Here is a 20,220-nt window from a genome sequence, read left to right as displayed (position 1 = left end):
AAAATATATCAACAGGCAGGACTGTTTGAAGCCAAGCAAGCAGGACCAGAGAAATATCCATAGTACAGTGAAAAATACTCTTCTTATATTGGACACTGGAGGCACAGGAATGTCATTTACCATGTTACATACATGTCATAATCACTTAATCAACAAGCAATATTAAAAGTTGTTTTTGAAAAAAAAGTTTTTGTATAATTCTTAGACTGAGCCAGGTATAGAATTAATTTTGCAATTATATAAAACACAACTTTTACCTTAAAATATTTTTTCAAAATCATTATGTATGACATAAATCAGGTGTTAGTATTCCTAATTTATAGATGGCAAAAATTGAATATCAAAGATTTTAAGTGACTTGCTCAGATCATCCAAGAAAAGAACAAAACACAGAACAAGAAATGACATTCTTTGGCTGGGCATAGTGGCTAGTGCCTATAATCCTTGCTATTTTAGAGACAGAGATCAAGAGGATTGTGGATTTGAGGCCAGCCCAGGCTAACAGTTAGAAAGACCCACATCTCAATGAAAAGAAGTAGAGCACATGACAGACATGGCACATGTCTGTCATCCCAGCTAACAGAAAGCTAAAATACAAAGATCACAGTCCAGGCTGGCCTGGGCATAAAAATGAGACCCTATTTGAAAAAACATTCAAAGAAAAATGTGGCTGCATGGCTCAAGTGGTAGAGTGCCTGCCTAGCAAGTTCAAACCCCAGTACCACAATACACAAAAAAGTGCCATACTTTGAGTTTTAGAATATGTCCTTATCGGTTAAAAATAGATTAAGCTTCCTCTTAGAAATACTTCCATGTGAACTAACTTTCTTCCCAGACATCCAAGGCAAGGTTAAAAAAAAAAAAGGAGGGGGTATCAACGGTTTTTAGAGGTCTTTTACCTCCAGCTGTCGGAGTCTATTAAAAGTTGTTTGGTCAGGGCACAGTGCCTCATGCCAACTACACAAGAAGCACACATAGAAGGATCACAGTCTGAGGTTGACCTAGCCAAAAATGAAAAATACTCTATCTGAAAAATAACCTAAAGCAATAAGGACTGGAGGCCCCTCAAGTGGTAGAGCACCTGCCTAACAAGCACAAGGCTCTGAGTTCAAACCCCTGTACTTTCAAGAAAAAAAAAAGTTTGTACACTTTACAATCCTTACCTTAAATTTCAGTTTTTGGCTCCCAAACACTCCCAGTAATGGCTTTAGATTTAGAGAGATTAATAAAGCCACTGGAGAATGGAAGCATCCACAGATCTGAAGGCAGCAGAAAAAGGGCAAAAACTGAGCCTTCTAAAGAAAGAAAAGGCACAAGGACCAAAGAATGTCCCTAATCAGAGAATTAAATTCTAGAGGGACATGATACATTTATGCTCTGAAGAACCATGTAAGGTTAAGACAAGATTGGGGGAAGTCCTTGGTTCTCTATTTGGTAAAAGCACCAACAACAAACAACATCTGTACATGGTGTCAGAGGACAGAGGAACAAATTTAAGGACAGAGTTAGCATATGGTCCTAGGCAAGCCCACTACAGCTGTATGGAGTTAGGAAATAAACTCGCACTATGAGAGTGCATTGTTCAGTTACACAAAATATGGCTGCAGACTTAAGGGTTCTCTACAGCTTGTGGCACACAGTGCCCAGCCTATAGAAGGCACTTGGTATTGGGGTTGGGGCAGGGAAGGTAAATCAGACTTTTATAGCATAGTATGTTGGATAAAAACCATATTGACATAATGCCTTATAAAATACTATTAAAAGAAAATTTCTTTGATTAAATAAGAAATTGGAGTCATCTAACATCCCTATCAACTTTGATAGAAACCTTATACTCATTAGCTAGCTCAGACATCTCCTGTATGTTTTGGGATGCTCTTTCTCTGCCTGAATGTTATTTATTTGATTCCCTACTGGTAACAATGTACAGTGCTTTTCCATTTTAATTGACAGATACCGCTGTCTCAAGTGCCTAAACTTTGACATTTGCCAAGGGTGTTTCATATCTGGTCTTCACAGCAAGTCCCACCAGAAGCTACATCCTGACGTCGAACACTGTGTTCAGATAATGTCTAATACAACATACTGAAGTATTTATTTTTCAAGTCCTTATAAGATACAGCCATCAAAAAACCTTACTTCCAATAAACCACAGATTCTTCTTCTATCATATCTTAAAATATTTAAGACAAAGAATTGACAACTCAGCCTTAAATACCTTTCAATGCAAATGTGCTTTCTTTACATTGCAGATTCTAATAAAAGCATTTGAGGACAAGAAAATGTTAAATAGAGTCCAACCTGACCATTGATCCCCTCTAATGAGCTAGAAAATATCTGTGAAAGTTAATCAAGAGAGGCATCAGAAATTGGTATGGATGGAAAATTAAAAGGCTCTGATTTGGCAAAAATGATGTAATACAACTTACAGTTGTTATATTTTTGGATGATTTTTTTCTTTTTTAACATGTCTTCCCCTGAACCCTAAGTTTCAAGTATTTTTTTCTTTAGAAAAAAAAGAAAAAGAAAGATTATTATCTAGGTTTTTCCTGGAAGAGTGGCTAATGCTTCATTTTGGAAGAAAGTTAGTAGAACCCGCAAGTAAATTTAGTTCTTTCTAAGAAGGGGAAATATAATGGTACATTTTAAGCAGAAAGCAGCCTATTTTTTCCCAGAAAAAACATTTATCTTTCCATCACTAATTTCCTGTGACTCAGTTTCTCCATGTAAATAGCATCCCTCTTAAACACCCAGCACCAAGTGATGATGGATGTTGATTGGTTGCCTTTGCCAAGGAGAATTTCCCCTCCTATCTTTAACATGAATGGTCCACAAAAGGCAAGTGCCTGGATCTTGTCAAATAAGTTCCAGAGAGCATTTCCTTGGTAACCTGCATTAACTCTGTGGTCCACGCTCATTGGCCTGTGATCTTCTGGGTCTTGAAAAGCTAGGGTTTGGATGATGTTACAGTGACACCGTGTGACCACCTTTTTTATTACACTTTAAATTTCAAGGGCTGAACAGCCTTTAATCAAACATCCTATTCCTTCTTTTTGGTAGAAGTTCTCAAGGTCGGGAAGATGGATGAATTTCAAGTGGCCCACGAATCCACTGAAATTGGACACAGAATTAAATCTGTGATGTTTTTTGTGGAGTTAAATTCACATGTTATCCAACTTGCAAAGGAATCACACTTCCTTTAACAAACATAGACTTACTCCTTTCATTCTCTCCTCTAGCTTTAGAATTGCCAATTACTTACTGGGTTACCCTAAGGAAGAGGAGTTATTCAGGGAGTTGCTGCATTCAACTTGGAGATTTGTGTGTGGGTTTCTATAGAGAGAAAAGGGAAGAAAATTTCAGAGTAAAGAACTAAGATTATATTCCTAAGTAAATAATCTTAATAAATAAAAGTAAGAGAAATAATTCCAAAAGCTTTCGTGGTGGACAGTCTACCGAAGCAAGGAAAGAAAACCATGTTTAGAACCATGTGATGTCTTTTATAACCTTGGCCATTCCAGCAGTTGTCAGCAAAGGAAAATACAAAACTCCTCCTCAGAACCCTCAGAAACAACCTGCTCCGGGGGTGCCTTAGGAGAAATGAAGCTATGAGAAGGCAGTGGCTGTTGGGCCAGGTGAATCCAAAAGTCATGGCTAACCATGTGCAGGCCAGGTGAGTGTCTATGAGTGACAGTCCCTCAGATTGGCAGCACAGAGGACCTAGGTGTTGGGTTCCGCGGCCAGCATAGGACAGGGCAGCAGGTTGTCTAATGCTAAAGAAGGAAGGTGGTAGAAGGAAAGATTAAGGAACCTTTCCCTCTAGAAATGAATGGTCTTTACTTTTATAGTAGAACTAAGAGGCAAGAACACCTTTTAGTGACTATTCAACCATTTAAAGTAATTACTGCAACTGAAGGAAGGCATCAGAAAGAGACAGACAATCCTTGGACAATTGGGATAACTTTGTTTTATAGTCCCAGTTTTTGCTGTTTTGCTTTTGAAAAATGAATTAAAAGTTTATAGTTTACTCTTTAAAAATAAAAAAGACATATTGTATCCCACCACTCACAGATAAGTGCTTTTACATTGTAATGTTAGTAAAACAGGCATTCTGCTACCATTCCGATACAGTTTTTCATTTTTCTTTTCACCTACATTAAATGAAGACTGTGCCCATGTGATTAGCTTCCAAATCATCATTTTTATCAACCTTATTCACATCTTTAAAAGGAAATGTAATAAATCGTAAGTAATCTCTTATCACTGAAAGTGTTTATTTCCAAATTCCCCCTCCTCCATAATTCTGTAGCTAACATCCCTCTATACGCATCTTCCCACATTTTTATTATTTTGCTAAGATAAACTCACTGGGCTCTCCACATCTATTTCTAGTGCCACAGGCAGGGTGGTCCTTTCGTGTCACTCTCACAAACCTTCTGCTGGCTTCCCACCATCAAAGGAAGCCAAAGCTCTCCCAACTGCTTTTCTCCTGGTTCTAAAAATTCCATTCCCCACCTGCTCTGACTTGTTCCACTTCAGCCATATACCTCGCCTTTCTGCTCCTGGGCACATCTGGGCATTGGTACCCTTATGCCCCCTTCCTACATGGTTTGATACTTCACCTAACAACCCATCAAAGGTTTTTGCTCAGATGTCATCTCTTCCTTAATCTTTTTTCTTATGACCATTTACCATTTCAGCCCCTGTCTTCACTCTGTCACTATCAGTCATCCTCCCTTATTTTATATTTTGGTGGTACTGGGATTTGAAGCCAGGGCCTCATGCTTGCTAGCCAGGTGCTCTAGCTTGAGTCATGCTCCAGCTCTTTCTGCTTTAGGCATTTTTTGAATAGGGTCTTGTGTTTATGCCTGGCCAGTCTGGACCTCCATTCTCTTATTTATGTTCACCACATAGCCAGGATAACAGGCACACACCACAGCAACCAGCTTTTATTGGTCAAGATGAGGTCTCCCTAGTTTTTTGCCTGGGCTGGCCTTGAACTGTGATCCTCCCAATCTCTGCCTCCCAAGTAGCAGGATTACTGGTGTGAGTGACCATGCCTGGCCCTTGTTTGCTGTCAGACATTTTATAGATCTTATTATTTAATTTATTTGTTTACTACTGTATCCTGCACTGTTAATGTATGCTTTGTGATGGAAAGAATCTTTCATTGATTCCAGTTGTATTACCAGAATTTATACTGGCATCTGAATATGGTAGATGCTGATTGTTGGATATGGGTAGATGGACAGATGGATGAATAGTAAAATGGATGCATGTACAATAGATAAGTTGGATCACAATTTCTTTCAGAATGGAGCATGAAAGAGAGTCAGAAGGAGAGATGGAACCCAGAGTTGGAACAGGTGGTAAAGTTTAATTGAGCCTGGAACAGAGACAGACACAGAAGCCTTGTCCTGAGTCAAGTAAAGTAACTGTGGGGCAAGGAAGGGTCAATTTTCTTTGCTATGACTCATTTACTTTACCAAACAACAGAGATAACTTTTCCTTCATACTCTGAGTAGTATTTGTGAAGATGAAACAAAACAAAAAAAATAGAGAATTGCAAAGGCTATGTAACACTAAAGACTATTTAAGTTTCACTGTGCTATATTCTGTCTTCCTCAAACAAGATAGGGTTGCTTCCCCAAGATAACAGTGTGTGATAATTTTCAAATTACCCTGGATTTTGATGAGTCCTGAGATTCTGATTGGTGACTGATCTAGGAAAAATGAATGCAGACTATTCCCACTTCACCATGTGATAATAGGAAAAAACTCATCTTTGATACCTATTAAATGGGCACATTAGCACTGACCATCTTCTAAGAGGTTTATGGTTATTGCCAAGTGATAATACTGAATTTATTCAGTGATTCAGCAAATGATCTGCCTGGTAAAAACCTTCCTCCCTTTTGATATAGATTTAATTTCTATATAATTGTTCATACTGAGAGTAATGCTTTTATTTGCAAGAACATAATTGAAAGCTATGTGACAAATATCACTACTGTTATTGAATATTTGGGAATGTTCTTGCAAATGTAATAGAAAGGAAAATTAAAATGTTGAAAAAGAACAGACAAAATTACTTCCATCTTCAGCTAATATAATTGTGAATCCCCAAGAAACCCCAAGTCACTCTAGCAAAAACTACTAGAATTAATAGGCTTTGAATGATGGTGGAGCATAAATAAATATCCACAAAATTCATAGTTTGTCACTCAACTAGCAACAACTAGCTAGAATTTTTATCAAAACCTTATCTATAATTAATATAAATTTTGTTTTAAAAAGAAAATAGGAAAAAATTTAATGAAAAATAAAACTCATATAAATAAAATAATAACATTCCATTGAGTACAGAAAATAGGACTTGAACAAAAGGAGAAATACCGAATACCTAAAGGGGATGACCCTAGCATAACTATGTCATGTTCCCAAAAATAATACAGTTATTATTTTTTTTATTATTTTTATTCACAGATTCACTATTGACAAATTCACCTACTTTCAAAATTTTATTTATAATTCATAATTAATATTGAAGGCACTATGCTGTATTTACAGACATCTGCAGAAAGGAAAAACATTCAAGTTGCCAACACATACATTTTCAGTTGGGATTGAACTGCAGGTGTTCTGCCTTGTTGTTTCAGTTCTCATACTGCAAACAAATGTCCTTCACACAGTCTATTCTAGGCCATGTTGCTCACAATTTTGTGCCTTTTGTAGGTGGTGTCACTGTTGGAAAGGACCCTCAAGTGTCATGCCATAGTCCTGTCCAGTGCTCCTACTCACAAGAAATCTATGATGTGCCTTAATGAGATAATGTGTATATAGAGCAGGTTTGGGAGGGAAGATCAGGAGTTCTGTTTGGGACACATGACAACTAGGGCATCCATGTGGAGATGTTGAGTAGGCAGTTGGCTATTCATGTCTGGAATTTGGAGAAAATGTATGTGCTGTAGATGTAAATTTGGCAACTGTTGGCATGTCTGTGGTTTTTAGAGCCATGAGATCTAAAAGTGAGTGAGATCAGCAAAGAGAATATGAATAAAGAAAAGAGGATGATCAGAAGCTGAGCCCTGCAACATTCTATGTTACAAAGTAAAGGAGAGGAGGAAGAACCAACAAGAGACTGAGAAAGAATGGTGATTGAGGTGGGAGAAAAGCCAAGAAAGTGAAGATTCTTGGAAAATAGGTGAAGAAAGTGTTCAAGGAAGAGGGCCTGGACGCCTGCTATGTGAAAGGCTACTGCTAGACAAGGTAGACTTGGTCTTCTGATTTAACAATGAGGTCATAGATGACCTTGAAAAGAACATCGTAAGACACTGGTACCAGAAATAGTCAGACTAGAGAGGGTTAAAGAAAGAATACGAACTGAGAAATTGAAAATACCAAGTAAGAAAATTCCAGAATTTCTGACTATAGAGGGGGGGGGAAAGTATAAGTGGTAGGGAGACTAAGGTTAAGAGAGTGTTTAGTTATGATGAAGAAAATAACAAATTCATGTTTTTGAAAGAAGTGAATTTATAATGAGAGAAATTAATGATTTGGTGAGATGGAGGCGAGATGCAATATGGAGAATTTGCTTTAGAAGACTAGTATCTATGAAGCAATAAAAGAAATGCAAGATTTGGCCAAATGGAACTTTACTCTATAGCAATGAAACTACCATATAGGAATGAAAGCACGCTATATAGTAGACAAGAATGTTTAGTGCTGCATTGACAGTCAGGGAAATAAAACAGAAACAATCTCAGGGTTCCCTGACAGAAAGATGGTGAAATGCGTATGATACGATATATCAGTATCTAATAAACCTGCCTAAAAGAACGAGTTTTAGCTCCTAGCTGTTATACCAGAGCTGATATCATCACATCCAGGGAGAAACAAAGCAAGTGGTGAACGATATGTAGGGAGTTATTCCATCTTTGTTTAAAAAACAAATTTAGTATATGTTTTGATGTTTAGAAATGTTTGTAGGACTAAATAAAATGTGTGTGAGAGACCACACTGGCACCCTCATCTCAGACTCTCAGTCTCTAGAGCTGTAATATGATAAATGTGTTATTTAAGCCACACAGCCTATGGTATTTTTTCATAGCAGCCCAAAAGAAGACAAAGTAGAACAATCCCAAACATTAGAATGATCTCAGATGGGGTAGGAATAGAGTACATCCTCAGAAAATGTTAGAATAATCTCTTCTTTCCCAGTGGCTGTCATTGTGTCTTTTAGACATCATTACAAAATGTCAAAAGTAATTTTATATTTATCTGTTTGTTAGATATAAAGTCTCTGTGAGCAGTGAGTTCTCTGCTTTTTGTTGTTTTCTTCTTTTTCTTTTAACTGCAGTAACTCAAGATGATCAGATACTTTAAAATTTCTTTTTAAATTAAGGAATAAAGCTAAATGGAATTGTACAAAGTCAAATATGCCTGACCTTCAACTGGTCTGTGTTCTTTCAGATGATAAACACACATGTCTACTTAGAATCCCTAGTATATGACCTGAACAAGATGACCTGGGAGATCCTCTGCTGTCATTCCTGAATTCCTTTGCATTCACATATCTGGATTGTCGTGGAGAAGGGAAATGTAATTTTCCTTCCTGCTATTGGCTAATATGTGTGGAAAAGAACAGAGGGAAATGTTGGGTTACTTTACTGCTTTTTGGGGGTATTTAACATTTTTGAAAAAGACTTTCCTCAATGCATAACTGATCATGAAAAACCACTCCAACTTATAAAACTGTACTTTCTAACAGGCTCTCCATTCAGCACAATAGTTCTAAAGTACCAGTGTATGCAATGCCAGCTGGGTCAGTGGGGACAGGAGCCAGAGAGGCCTCCAAACATGTGCACCAGGGAATATCTTGGGTTCCACAAGTAGATGACAACACCCCACATCACCAGGTGAGTCCAAAAACATCTAGGAACATATTTCTTAAGCAACATTCTATCTCCAATCCTTCCTTCCTTCCTTCCTTCCTTTCTTCCTTCCTTCTTTCCTTCCTTCCTTCCTTCCTTCCTTCCTTCCTTCCTTCCTTCCTTCCTTCCTTCCTTCCTTCCTTTCTTCCTAGTTATTTCCTTTTAGTCTTATTCAAAACATGTCTCAGTATATGGGATGTTTTCAATTCTTATAAAACACTATCCACCTTTTCCTTTGTAATTTCTTACAGTTTTATGTTTAATAAAAAGTTCTCCATGAAGAAATCAAAAAAACTCTTTAGCTGTATTTTATTTTAACATGTTTTGTCTTAACATTTAACGTTTAAATCTGACTTTTATTTTGATGCATGATAAGAGGTGATGATAATTTCCTGCTTCTGTTTTACTTAACTGTTTTCTTTCTCTATATGTGTATCTTGGTTCCTTTACTATGTACTAAAATGTTCACTATTTTAGAGCTTTCTATTCAATTCAGTTGCTTTTTTAAATTTTTACATAAGAACTCATTATTTGAGAACTGGCAGAGTGGCTCAAGTGGTAGAGCACCCGCCTAGCAAACACAAGGCCCTGACTTCAAACCCTAGTACCGCCAAAAAAAAAGTTATTTGAATTATTCTAGCATTATAATATCTATTCACATATTGCAGAGCAAGTTCATCCTTTATTTTAAACCACTTTATGGAGGTATGATTGACATGTAAAAAGTGATGCATATTTCATGTTTACAATATGACTGGAGATGCATACATACCCAGGCGACTCTTGTGTACATTAGATGTGTGACTATACTTGAGTGTGTCGATATGTTTGTCATGTTCATGACCATAAACCCAAACATCAGCTGGTTTTGGAAATAGACTGTATTTTAATTAAAAAATCACTATCATGTTCTTATAGTGGAGTTTTAGGGACGTGGGTTAAGTTCAAACCAAAACTTCATTTCCCCTATTTCTTGCTTCTGTAGACCACAGTTGGCATTAAGAAGGAACTGTGGAGAACTCGTGAATCCATTAATGCTCTGCACAGGGAAAGAAGGTAAGGACCATGTGTGATGCAGAAATGCTGCCAGCTGAGACAAATCAGCAGGGCTCCCTTAGCTTCTATAGAAAAATTCTGTACAAGGATTTTACTTTGCTCCTTTTATTTAATTGGAAACAATTTTTTGGTAGTACTGGGATTTAAACTTAGGGCCTCACACATGCTAGACAGGCACTCTACCACTTGAGCCATGCCTCAAACTCCCTGACCACCATCACCTTTTTTTTTTTTTTTTTGGCTTTAGTTATTTTTCAGATAACGTCTCATATTTTTGCCTAGGGCAAACCTTAGACTGAGATTCTCCTACCTTTGCCTCCCATACAGCTGGGATCACCAGCACGCATCATCATGTGTGGCTTGCTGGTTGAGATTCGGGTCTTGCTAACTTTTTTGCTCAGGCTGACCTTGAACCACAATCCTCCTAATTTCTGCCTAAGTAGCTTGGTTTATAGTCATGAGCCATCAATCCCAGTCTTAATTTGAAACAAATTCTTTAAGCAGAGAAGTCCTGTCATTCTGATATGAAGGTAAAAGAGTCGTTGGAATCTATTTGAGTAGTTAGGCATAATAAAAATTCACCCAGCTTGTGGTAGCAAGCTTTTATTTTTGATTACCTGAATTTATTCCTCAAAGGCTGTTTAAGCATTTTCAGTGAAGTGTGGGTCCTTATGTATGTCTTGTGTGTGTCCTGCCTGTTTCTAAAGAAATCAGCACACTTTCTCCAACAACATCTTTTACTAGGTTTACTAAGTTGACTGGAAACTGTCCACCATCAAAAAGGAAATCATTATTTCATTTTCTGTCACCTGTTGCCATTCTTTTAGAATACAGAATCCCTGATTCCTCAACAAGAAATTACCCCTTATTTTCAGGCACAAAATTAATAGCTAATGGATGCTCAATAAATTAATGACTCTATCTGTGATGAGATATTATTTATAATCTAAATGTATGAAAAAAAGAGATGTTTTTAAATTCTGTGATAACTCATAAAAGCTTAATAAAAAGTATGAAAGTAACTGAAATATTAAGTAATTTTAATCTTTTTCATGGAATTAAAAAAATGGAAATAAAATCAGAGAAAGTGGCATGAAAAGGCAATTTTAAAAGTTAACATGTAGAAATAAAAAGGAAATTTTGAAGCTTAGTTCTTTTAAAACTTAAATTCTAAAATAATTTTTAAAACTAATTCTTTAAAGCTAAATTATTCCTTTTTTGTATAATCTACATCTGCTATATACATCTTTGGTAGCCTAATAAAGTATTTATCACTATAAGCATGCCTAGGTGTAAGGTTGGTCCATTTTTGTTCATGTTTGCACCATCATTTTATCAGTGATTTGTATAAAATTATAGATGGCATGCCTCTCAAATGTGTGTGATATGATAGTAAAAGCATAGTTTATAAGCTTTATAACAATTTTCAATCATTAAGATATAATAGTCTAGAACAATAGAGCAATTAATAAGGACCAAATTCTAAGGTATTAAACAGAAGCCTATAGCAGTAGACCCAGATTTACAGCAAACAGTGTGAAAGAACTGAGACATACAGTTAAATGCAAGTTCATAACAGCATTACATCACTGATTATTTAAAAAGCAGCACAGTCTGATTATATATTGAAAGAGGGTGATTCAGTTGTTGGTGACCTATTTATTACTCTACAATGTACTAGGGACTCATCAGGGGAAGTCATATTTCACTGCACTGTGCATAATTCACTTTCTTGGGAGCAGTTGGGCTCTTGTTGAAAATGAGATTCAAACTGCTTAGCTACAGAAAGCAGAAATACATATTAAAAGAATGAAAATTTAGAAAGGTAGATTTCAGGTCATTTGAGAGAAATTATTGCTCAGATTATCTGAACTGTTTGTTAATAGTGGATATTTGCTTGGAAAGTAGTGGGCTTCCAGATGCTAGAAATAATTCTATCAGATGAATTCTGCTTACTAGAAACACTCCATAAAAATTTCTTCTTAAAACATAAAAGCAGAGTAAGAAAATAACTGGGTATCTGATAATGCTCTGCTACATTCCCCTGTACTGTGGAAGAATGACACACAAGACTCCTAGCTATCCGAGGATGGTGGATGAGCCAGAGAGGAGGGAGGGATGTGTGTGGTGTACAATATGAAAGAGAGAGACTGTTAGCAATAGCAACCAAAACAGGCACACTTTAGGTACAGAGAACCATGTCTAGAGCCTTCTGAGTGTGTTTCTTTGTTGTCATTTATATAAAACCCTTGACTGACTCCTTTCTGAAAAACCCATCCTATGGTCATGTTTGACACTCCAATTACAATCAAGGACTTTAGAGTCAGATTCCTCTCTCACCTGTTTGACTGACACTTGAAGACTATCTTTCAGAGACACCAGCCTTGGATGGCATCACAAACTATACTCTAGGACCTCTGCAAGCATTATGGCAATTAGGAATTTTAAGGATTCTGACATTGAGAAATGTTGCATTTCGCACCAGACAACCAATTTCAACAAATTCTATAAATATACCAACAGTGGTGATCAAAGAATAAAACTACATTTAAACAATTTTAATCGCATACCTACCGTATGATAGAGATTATTTTAAGCCAGAGCCTGGGGACATAGTAATAAACAAAATAGAAAAAAATTCCATGATCAAGAGACAATAGCAAATTCCAAGATGGCGGCTAGAGGGAGGAAGCAGAAAGCATGCCACCTGTAGTGAAATCTTGGAGAGATGTTGGAGACACACCTTGCAGGCAAAACCACTGAGAAGAGGCAAAACTTTTACCCCTCCACACCTCCAGCCGGTGCAGAGAATCTCCACTTCACGTTAAATGGAGAAACCTGGAGGGCCCCCAGGCCGCCAGTTGCCCACACCCAGACAGCTTGGGAAGACGCAGATAAGGTGAGCTAAGCGGTACGCGGTACTCCCACAGACAACCCTGGGCCAGATCACCATAGCCCCCTGGACAGACCTACCTCCACCTGGGGAAAAAAGAGAAACTGAGTAATAAGCAATAAGAACAATAAAGACACATTGCAAAGAGGGTGGGACGCCCTGAGCACCGAAGATGGGGGGAGGGTAATTCTTCCCAGAACTGTAAATAAACAAGCCAGGCCTGGCCGGAAAGGCTCTGGTGGGAGCGGGGTGTGCACCCAGCAATCAGGAGCAGGAAAGCTTGTAAGAGTGGTGGAGGGAGGAAAACTTCACAGGAGAGGGGGGAAGACCCACCTCCCACATGAGCTGTAAACAAACACGATGGCCGGCAGAAGCAGCGGCACATGCCCAGCAATCAGGAGCGGGAAAGCTTGTAAAAGCAGCAGTGGGAGGAAAACTCCACAGGAGAGGGGGAAGACCCACTTCCCACGTGAGCTGTAAGCAAACACGCAGGTCAGAGAAAGTGGGTGCAGTGTCACCTCCCCCAGTGTGCTTGGAAAGGGGAAAGCTTGTAGCAGTGGCTCATGCACAGGAGAACTCTGAGTAAAAAAAGTCTGTGGGCCAGGTGAGTGCTAAGCTCACCCCAGAGATCTGCATAAATAACGCCTCCAGCAACAGCAGGCTAACAGCAGGGGGCAGGCAAGCCACAGCCACAGGTGGCCATTCACAAACCTGTCTCCAGACTCTTTTTTTTCTCTCTCCCTACCTTTGATGAGAAAACAACTGAACTACACCTGCATCCTGAAAAACATACTAAAACTGTATTGCATTTGAACTTGGGACACTTTGTGGGTTTGTTTTGTGTGTGTGTGTGTGTGTGTGTGTGCAGTTTTGTTCTACTTTATGCGTGCCCTTTGATGAGACAACTACAGAACAACATCTGAGGCACCATCTCCAGGATTTGAGGCTGAGACGGACACCAAAATTATTAAGACTGAAACTTCATTGCATTTGAACTTGGAGGGTTTTTTTTCTATTTTTCATTTTGTTATATTTTATTTTATTTTTATATACATATTTTTTTTTCATTTATTTTTTTAAATTTTTATTCTTATCTTTATTCTTTTTATTTTTTATTTTCAATCTTCTCTCTGTCTCTCTAATGCCTGTACAGCTTACTGTCGATTAGTACACTAATGCTCCCTGTTTATATCTTTGAAACTCTTTTGTTTGATTCTTTGTTTTGTTTTTTCCTACTTGTTTATTTGTTTTTCCCTTTTTCTTTAACTTCTTTGCTTTCCATCTCCTCTCACCCTTCCATTCTAAATATCACCATTGTTATTATTAGAAGCTAGAAAATACACAGTTGCACACAGTACAGGGACAGTAATAACACCAAGGGCAATGACAGGAAGATGGAAAAAACAGGGAAACCAATTTCCCCACAGCAAAAAATTAGTACAGGAACTAGAGGGAAATGAAGAAAACAGATACTCAGATACAGACTCCAACAAAATGAAGGTACACTATGCCAAAGAACTCAATGAAGCCCATAAGAATAATTTTAAAAGAAGACATACTGCAGGTACTCAATGAGAATTTTATAGAGATGATACTGGATATGGTCAACCAAAATGTACAGGAGACACTCAAGAAATTCCAAGACAATGAAAATAGAGAATTTTAAAAAGCAAAGAAGAAATAAAGGAAACCATAGAAGCACTGTATAAACACCAAAATGAAACAGAGAACACAATTAATAAAGAGATAAATGAACTCAGGAAAAAATAGATAACATTAAAGAGAAAACCACCCAAGATATGGAAAACCTCAGGAAAAAAGAACGAAACAGAACTGCAAAACAAAACAGAAGGCCAATCCAGAAGAATAGAACAAACAGAAGACAGAATCTTAGATCTTGAAGATGAAATGGTAATTAAAGGAAAAACCAAAGCACTATTAATTAAACAACTCAAGTCCTGTGAAAAGAAAATGCAAGAACTCACCAACTCCATCAAAAGACCAAACTTGAGAATCATGCGCATCAAAGAAGGAGAAGAGGTGCAAGCAAAGGGAATGCATAATATATTCAACAAAATAATAACAGAAAATTTCCCAAATCTAGAGAAAGATATTCCCATCCATATGCAAGAGGCCTCCAGGACACCAAACAGACCAGATCAAAATAGAACTACCCCATGACATATCATCATTAAAACAACAAGTTCAGAAACTAGAGAAAGAATATTGAAGGGTGTAAGAGAGAAAAAACAAATAGCATACAAAGGTAAACCCATCAAAATCACAGCAGACTTCTCAACAGAAACATTAAAAGCAAGAAGAGCATGGGGTGAGATCTTCCGGGCACTGAATGAAAATAACTTCAACCCCAGGATACTCTACCCAGCAAAGCTATCATTCAAAATAGATGGAGCAATAAAAGTCTTCCATGATAAGCAGAAACTAAAACAATATGTGACCACAAAGACACCACTACAAAAGATTCTTCAAGGGATTCTGCACACAGAAAGTGAAACCCAACTTAACCATGAAAAGACAGGCAACACCAAACCACAGGAAAAGAAAAAGCAAGAGAGTAGAGAGTAACCTCAACTTAGGTACACACAATCAAACCTTCAAACAACTAAGACAACTAAATGACAGGAATCACCACATATCTATCAGTACTAACTCTTAATGTTAATGGACTTAATTCACCCATCAAAAGGTACCACTTGACGAAATGGATTAAAAAGAAAGATCCAACAATTTGTTGCTTACAGGAGACCCATCTAACCAACAGAAATAAGCATAGGCTTAGGATGAAAGGCTGGAAGAAGATTTACCAAGCCAATGGCCCCCAAAAACAGGCAGGAGTAGCAATACTTATCTCTGACAAAGTAGACTTCAAACCTACATTGATCAAATGAGATAAAGAAGGACATTCCATACTAATAAAATGGGAAATAGACCAAAAGGAAATAATAATTATCAACCTGTATGCACCCAATGTCAGCGCACCCAATTTCATCAAACATACCCTGAAAGACCTAAAAGCATATATTAATGCCAACACAGTGGTTGTGGGAGACTTTAACACCCCATTATCTAATAGATAGGTCATCCAAACAAAAAAATCAATAAAGAAATCCAAGATCTAAAACATACAATAGATCAAATGGAGCTACTTGATGTCTACAGAACATTTCATCCAACTTCTACACAGTATACATTCTTCTCAGCAGCCCATGGAACCTTCTCCAAAATAGATCATATCCTAGGGCACAAAGCAAGCCTCAGCAAATATAAGAAAACAGAAATTATACCATGCATACTTTCTGATCACAATGCAGTAAAACTAGAACTCAACAACAAAAGTAAAGACAAAAAATATGCAAGCAGCTGGAAACTAAATAACTCATTACTTAATGAACAATGGATCATTGATGAAATAAAAGAGGAAATTAAAAAGTTCCTGGAAGTCAATGAAAATGAAAACACAACCTACCGGAACCTATGGGACACAGCAAAGGCAGTCCTGAGAGGAAAGTTTATAGCCATGAGTGCATATATTAAAAAGACTGAAAGATCCCAAATCAATGACCTAATGATATATCTCAAACTCCTAGAAAAGCAAGAACAAGCAAATCCCAAAACAAATAGAAGGAGAGAAATAATAAAAATAAGAGCTGAAATCAATGAAATAGAAACCAAAAAAACCAAACAAAGAATTAATGAAACAAAAAGTTGGTTCTTTGATAAAACAAACAAGATTGATAGACCCCTGGCAAACCTGACTAAAATGAGGAGAGAAAAAACCCAAATTAGTAGAATCAGGATGCTAAAGGGGAGATAACAACAAACACCATGGAAGTCCAGGAAATCATCAGAGACTACTTCAAGAACCTATATTCAAATAAATTAAAAAATCTTAAAAAATGGACAGATTTCTAGACATGTATGATCATCCAAAACTGAACCAAGAGGAAATTAATCACCTGAATAGACCTATAACACAAAATGAAATTAAGCAGCAATCAAGAGTCTCCCCAAAAAGAAAAGTCCAGGACCTGATGGATTCTCTGCTGAATTCTATCAGACCTTTAAAGAAGAACTGATACCAACCCTCCTTAAACTGTTCCACAAAATAGAAAGGAAAGGAAAACTGCCAAACACATTTTATGAAGCCAGTATTACACTTATCCCAAAACCAGGCAAAGACACCTCCAAAAAGGAGAACTATAGGCCAATCTCCTTAATGAACATTGATGCAAAAATCCTCAACAAAATAATGGCAAACCGAATTCAACAACACATCAAAAAGATTACTCACCACCACCAAGTAGGCTTCATCCAAGGAATGCAGGGGTGGTTCAACATACAAAAATCAATAAACGTAATAAACCACATTAACAGAAGCAAAGACAAAACCACTTGATCATCTCCATAGATGCAGGAAAAGCCTTTGATAAGATCCAACACCATTTCATGATAAAAGCTCTAAGAAAACTAGGAATAGAAGGAAAGTACCTCAACATTATAAAAGCTATATATGACAAACCTACAGCCAGCATTATACTTAACGGAGAAAAACTGAGACCATTCCCTCTAAAATCAGGAACAAGACAAGGATGCCCACTATCTCCACTCCTATTCAACATAGTACTGGAATTCCTAGCCAGAGCAATTAGGCAAGAAGAAGGAATAAAAGGAATACAAATACATAAAGAAACTGTCAAAATACCCCTATTTGCAGATGACATGATCCTATTCCTTAAAGACCCAAAAAACTCTACTCAGAAGCTTCTAGACATCATCAATAGCTACAGCAAGGTAGCAGGATATAAAATCAACATAGAAAAATCATTAGCATTTCTATACACTAACAATGAGCAAACTGAAAAAGAATGTATGAAAACAATTCCATTTACAATAGCCTCAAACAAAATCAAATACCTAGGTGTAAACCTAACAAAAGATGTGAAAGACCTCTACAAGGAAAACTATAAACTTCTGAAGAAAGAGATTGAGGAAGACTAATTTTTGCTGTGAGGAAACTGGTTTCCCTGTTTTTTCTGTCTTCCTGTCATTGTCCTTGGTATTGTTACTGTCCCTGTACTGTGTGCAATTAAGTATTTTCTAGCTTGCAATAAAAACAGTGGTAATATTTAGAATGGAACAGTGAGCTGAGATGGAAAACAAGAAGTTAAAGAAAAGGGGAAAACAAATATACAGACAAGAGGGAGAAAGCAGAACAAGGTATCAGACAAGAGAGTTTCAAAGGTATAAACAGGGAGTGTTAGTGTACTAATTGACAGTAAGCTGAACAGACATTAGAGAGACAGAGAGAGGATTGAAAATCAAAGATAAAAAAATAAAAAATAAGTAAATGAAAGAAATATCTATATATAAAAATGAATTAAAATAAAATGGAAAATAGAAAATTAAAAAAAAAAAAAAACTTCCAAGTTTATATGCAATGCAGTTTCAGTCTTAATAATTTGGGTGTCCGTCTCAATCTCCAGTCCTGGAGTTGGTGCCTCAGATGTTGTTCTGTAGTTGTCTCATCAAAGGGGATGCATAAAGTGGAACAAAACTACACACTCACACACACACACACACACACAAAAGCCCCACCAAGTGTCCCAAGTTCAAATGCGATACAGTTTCAGTAAGTTTTTCGGCTTGCAGGTGTAATTCGGTTGTTCTCTCATCAAAGGTAGGGAGAAAAAGAAAAAAAAGCGTCTGGAGGCAGTTCTGAGAGTGGTATCTGCAACTGTGGCTTGCCTGCCTGCTGCTCTCAGCCTGTAGCTGGCGGTGTTATTTATGCAGGTCTCTGGGGTGAACTTCGCACTCACCTGGTCCCACAGGCTTTGTTTGCTCAGAGTTCTCCTGTGCGGGAGCCTCTGCTACAGGCTTTCCCCTTTCCAAGCACTGGGAAAGGTGACACTGCCCCCGCGTGTCAGGCCTGCGTGTTTATCTACGGTTCATGTGGGAGGTGGGTCTTCCCCCCTCTCCTCTGAAGTTTTCCTCCCACTGCCACTTTCAGAAGCTTTCCTGCTCCTGCTTACTGGGTGGTGCTGCTGCTCCTGCCGGCAGCCTTGTTTATTTACAGGTCACGTGGGAGGTGGGTCTTCCTTCCTCTCCTGTGGAGTTTTCCTCCCTCCTCCACTCTCACAAGCGATCCCGCTCCTGGTTGCTGGGCGCGCACCCCGCTCCCGCCAGAGCCTCTCCAGCCGCCCGGCTTGTTTATTTACAGTCCCGGGAAGGGTTCCCTTCCCCCAATCTTCAGCGCTCAGGGCGCCCCACCCTCTTTCCTGCGTGTCTTAACTGTTCTTATTGCTTATTACTCAGTTTCTCTTTTTTTCCTGGGTGGAGGTCAGTCTGTCCAGGGGGCTATGCTGCTCTGGCCCAGGCTTGTCTGTGGGGGTACTGCAGTACCGTGAAGCTCACCTGGTCCACGTCTTCCCAAGCAGTATGGGCGCCGGCCACTGGTGGCCCCGGGGGCCCTCCTCGTTTCTCCATTTAACGTGAAGTGGAGATTCTCTGCACCGGCTGGAGATGTGGAGGGGTCAAAGTTATGCCTTTTCTCAGTGATTATGCCTGCAAAGTGTGTCTCCAGCGTCTCTCCAAGATTTCACTAGAGGAGAGTCGCTTTCTGCTTCCTCCCTCTAGCCGCCATCTTGGAATCTCCCTGAGGAAGACTATAGAAAGTGGAGAGATCTCCCATGCTCATGGATTGGTAGAATCAACATAGTAAAACTGTCTATACTCCCAAAAGTAATCTACATGTTTAATGCAATTCCCATCAAAATTCCAATAACATTTATTAAAGAGATTGAAAATTCTACCATTAAATTTATATGGAAACACAAGAGGCCACGAATAGCCAAGGCAATACTCAGTCAAAAGAACAATTCTGGAGGTATTACGATACCAGACTTCAAACTATATTACAAAGCAATAACAATAAAAACAGCATGGTACTGGCACAAAAACAGACATGAAGACCAGTGGTACAGAATAGAGGACCCAGATATGAAGCCACACAACTATAACCAACTTGTCTTTGACAAAGGCGCTGAAAATATATCATGGAGAAAAGACAGCATCTTCAACAAAAACTGCTGGGAAAACTGGTTAGCAGTCTGCAAAAAACTGAAACTAGATCCATGTATATCACCCTATACCAAGATTAACTCAAAATGGATCAAGGATCTTAATATCAGACCCCAAACTCTAAAGTTGATACAGGAAAGAGTAGGAAATACTCTGGAGTTAGTAGGTATAGGTAAGAACTTTCTCAATGAAACCCCAGCAGCACAGCAACTAAGAGATAGCATAGATAAATGGGACCTC

The 20,220-nt window shown here is 38.1% G+C and overlaps 1 protein-coding gene across 1 annotated transcript in view; it reads left to right on the top strand.

Annotated features, from left to right (window-relative positions):
* Positions 1–20,220, top strand: part of Dytn (dystrotelin) — a 58,897-nt gene that overhangs the window by 20,519 nt on the left and 18,158 nt on the right. Inside the window, 2 exon segments of the mRNA XM_074069556.1 lie at positions 1,954–2,059; positions 3,522–3,673. Of these exon segments, the coding sequence (XP_073925657.1) occupies positions 1,954–2,059; positions 3,522–3,673 (258 nt within the window).

Source organism: Castor canadensis, chromosome 4, assembly GCF_047511655.1.
Source record: "Castor canadensis chromosome 4, mCasCan1.hap1v2, whole genome shotgun sequence".
In the NCBI taxonomy this organism is placed as follows: Eukaryota; Metazoa; Chordata; class Mammalia; order Rodentia; family Castoridae; genus Castor; species Castor canadensis.
The sequence above is the reverse complement of the archived record's forward strand: the minus strand, read 5'-3'. Positions and strand labels throughout refer to the sequence as shown.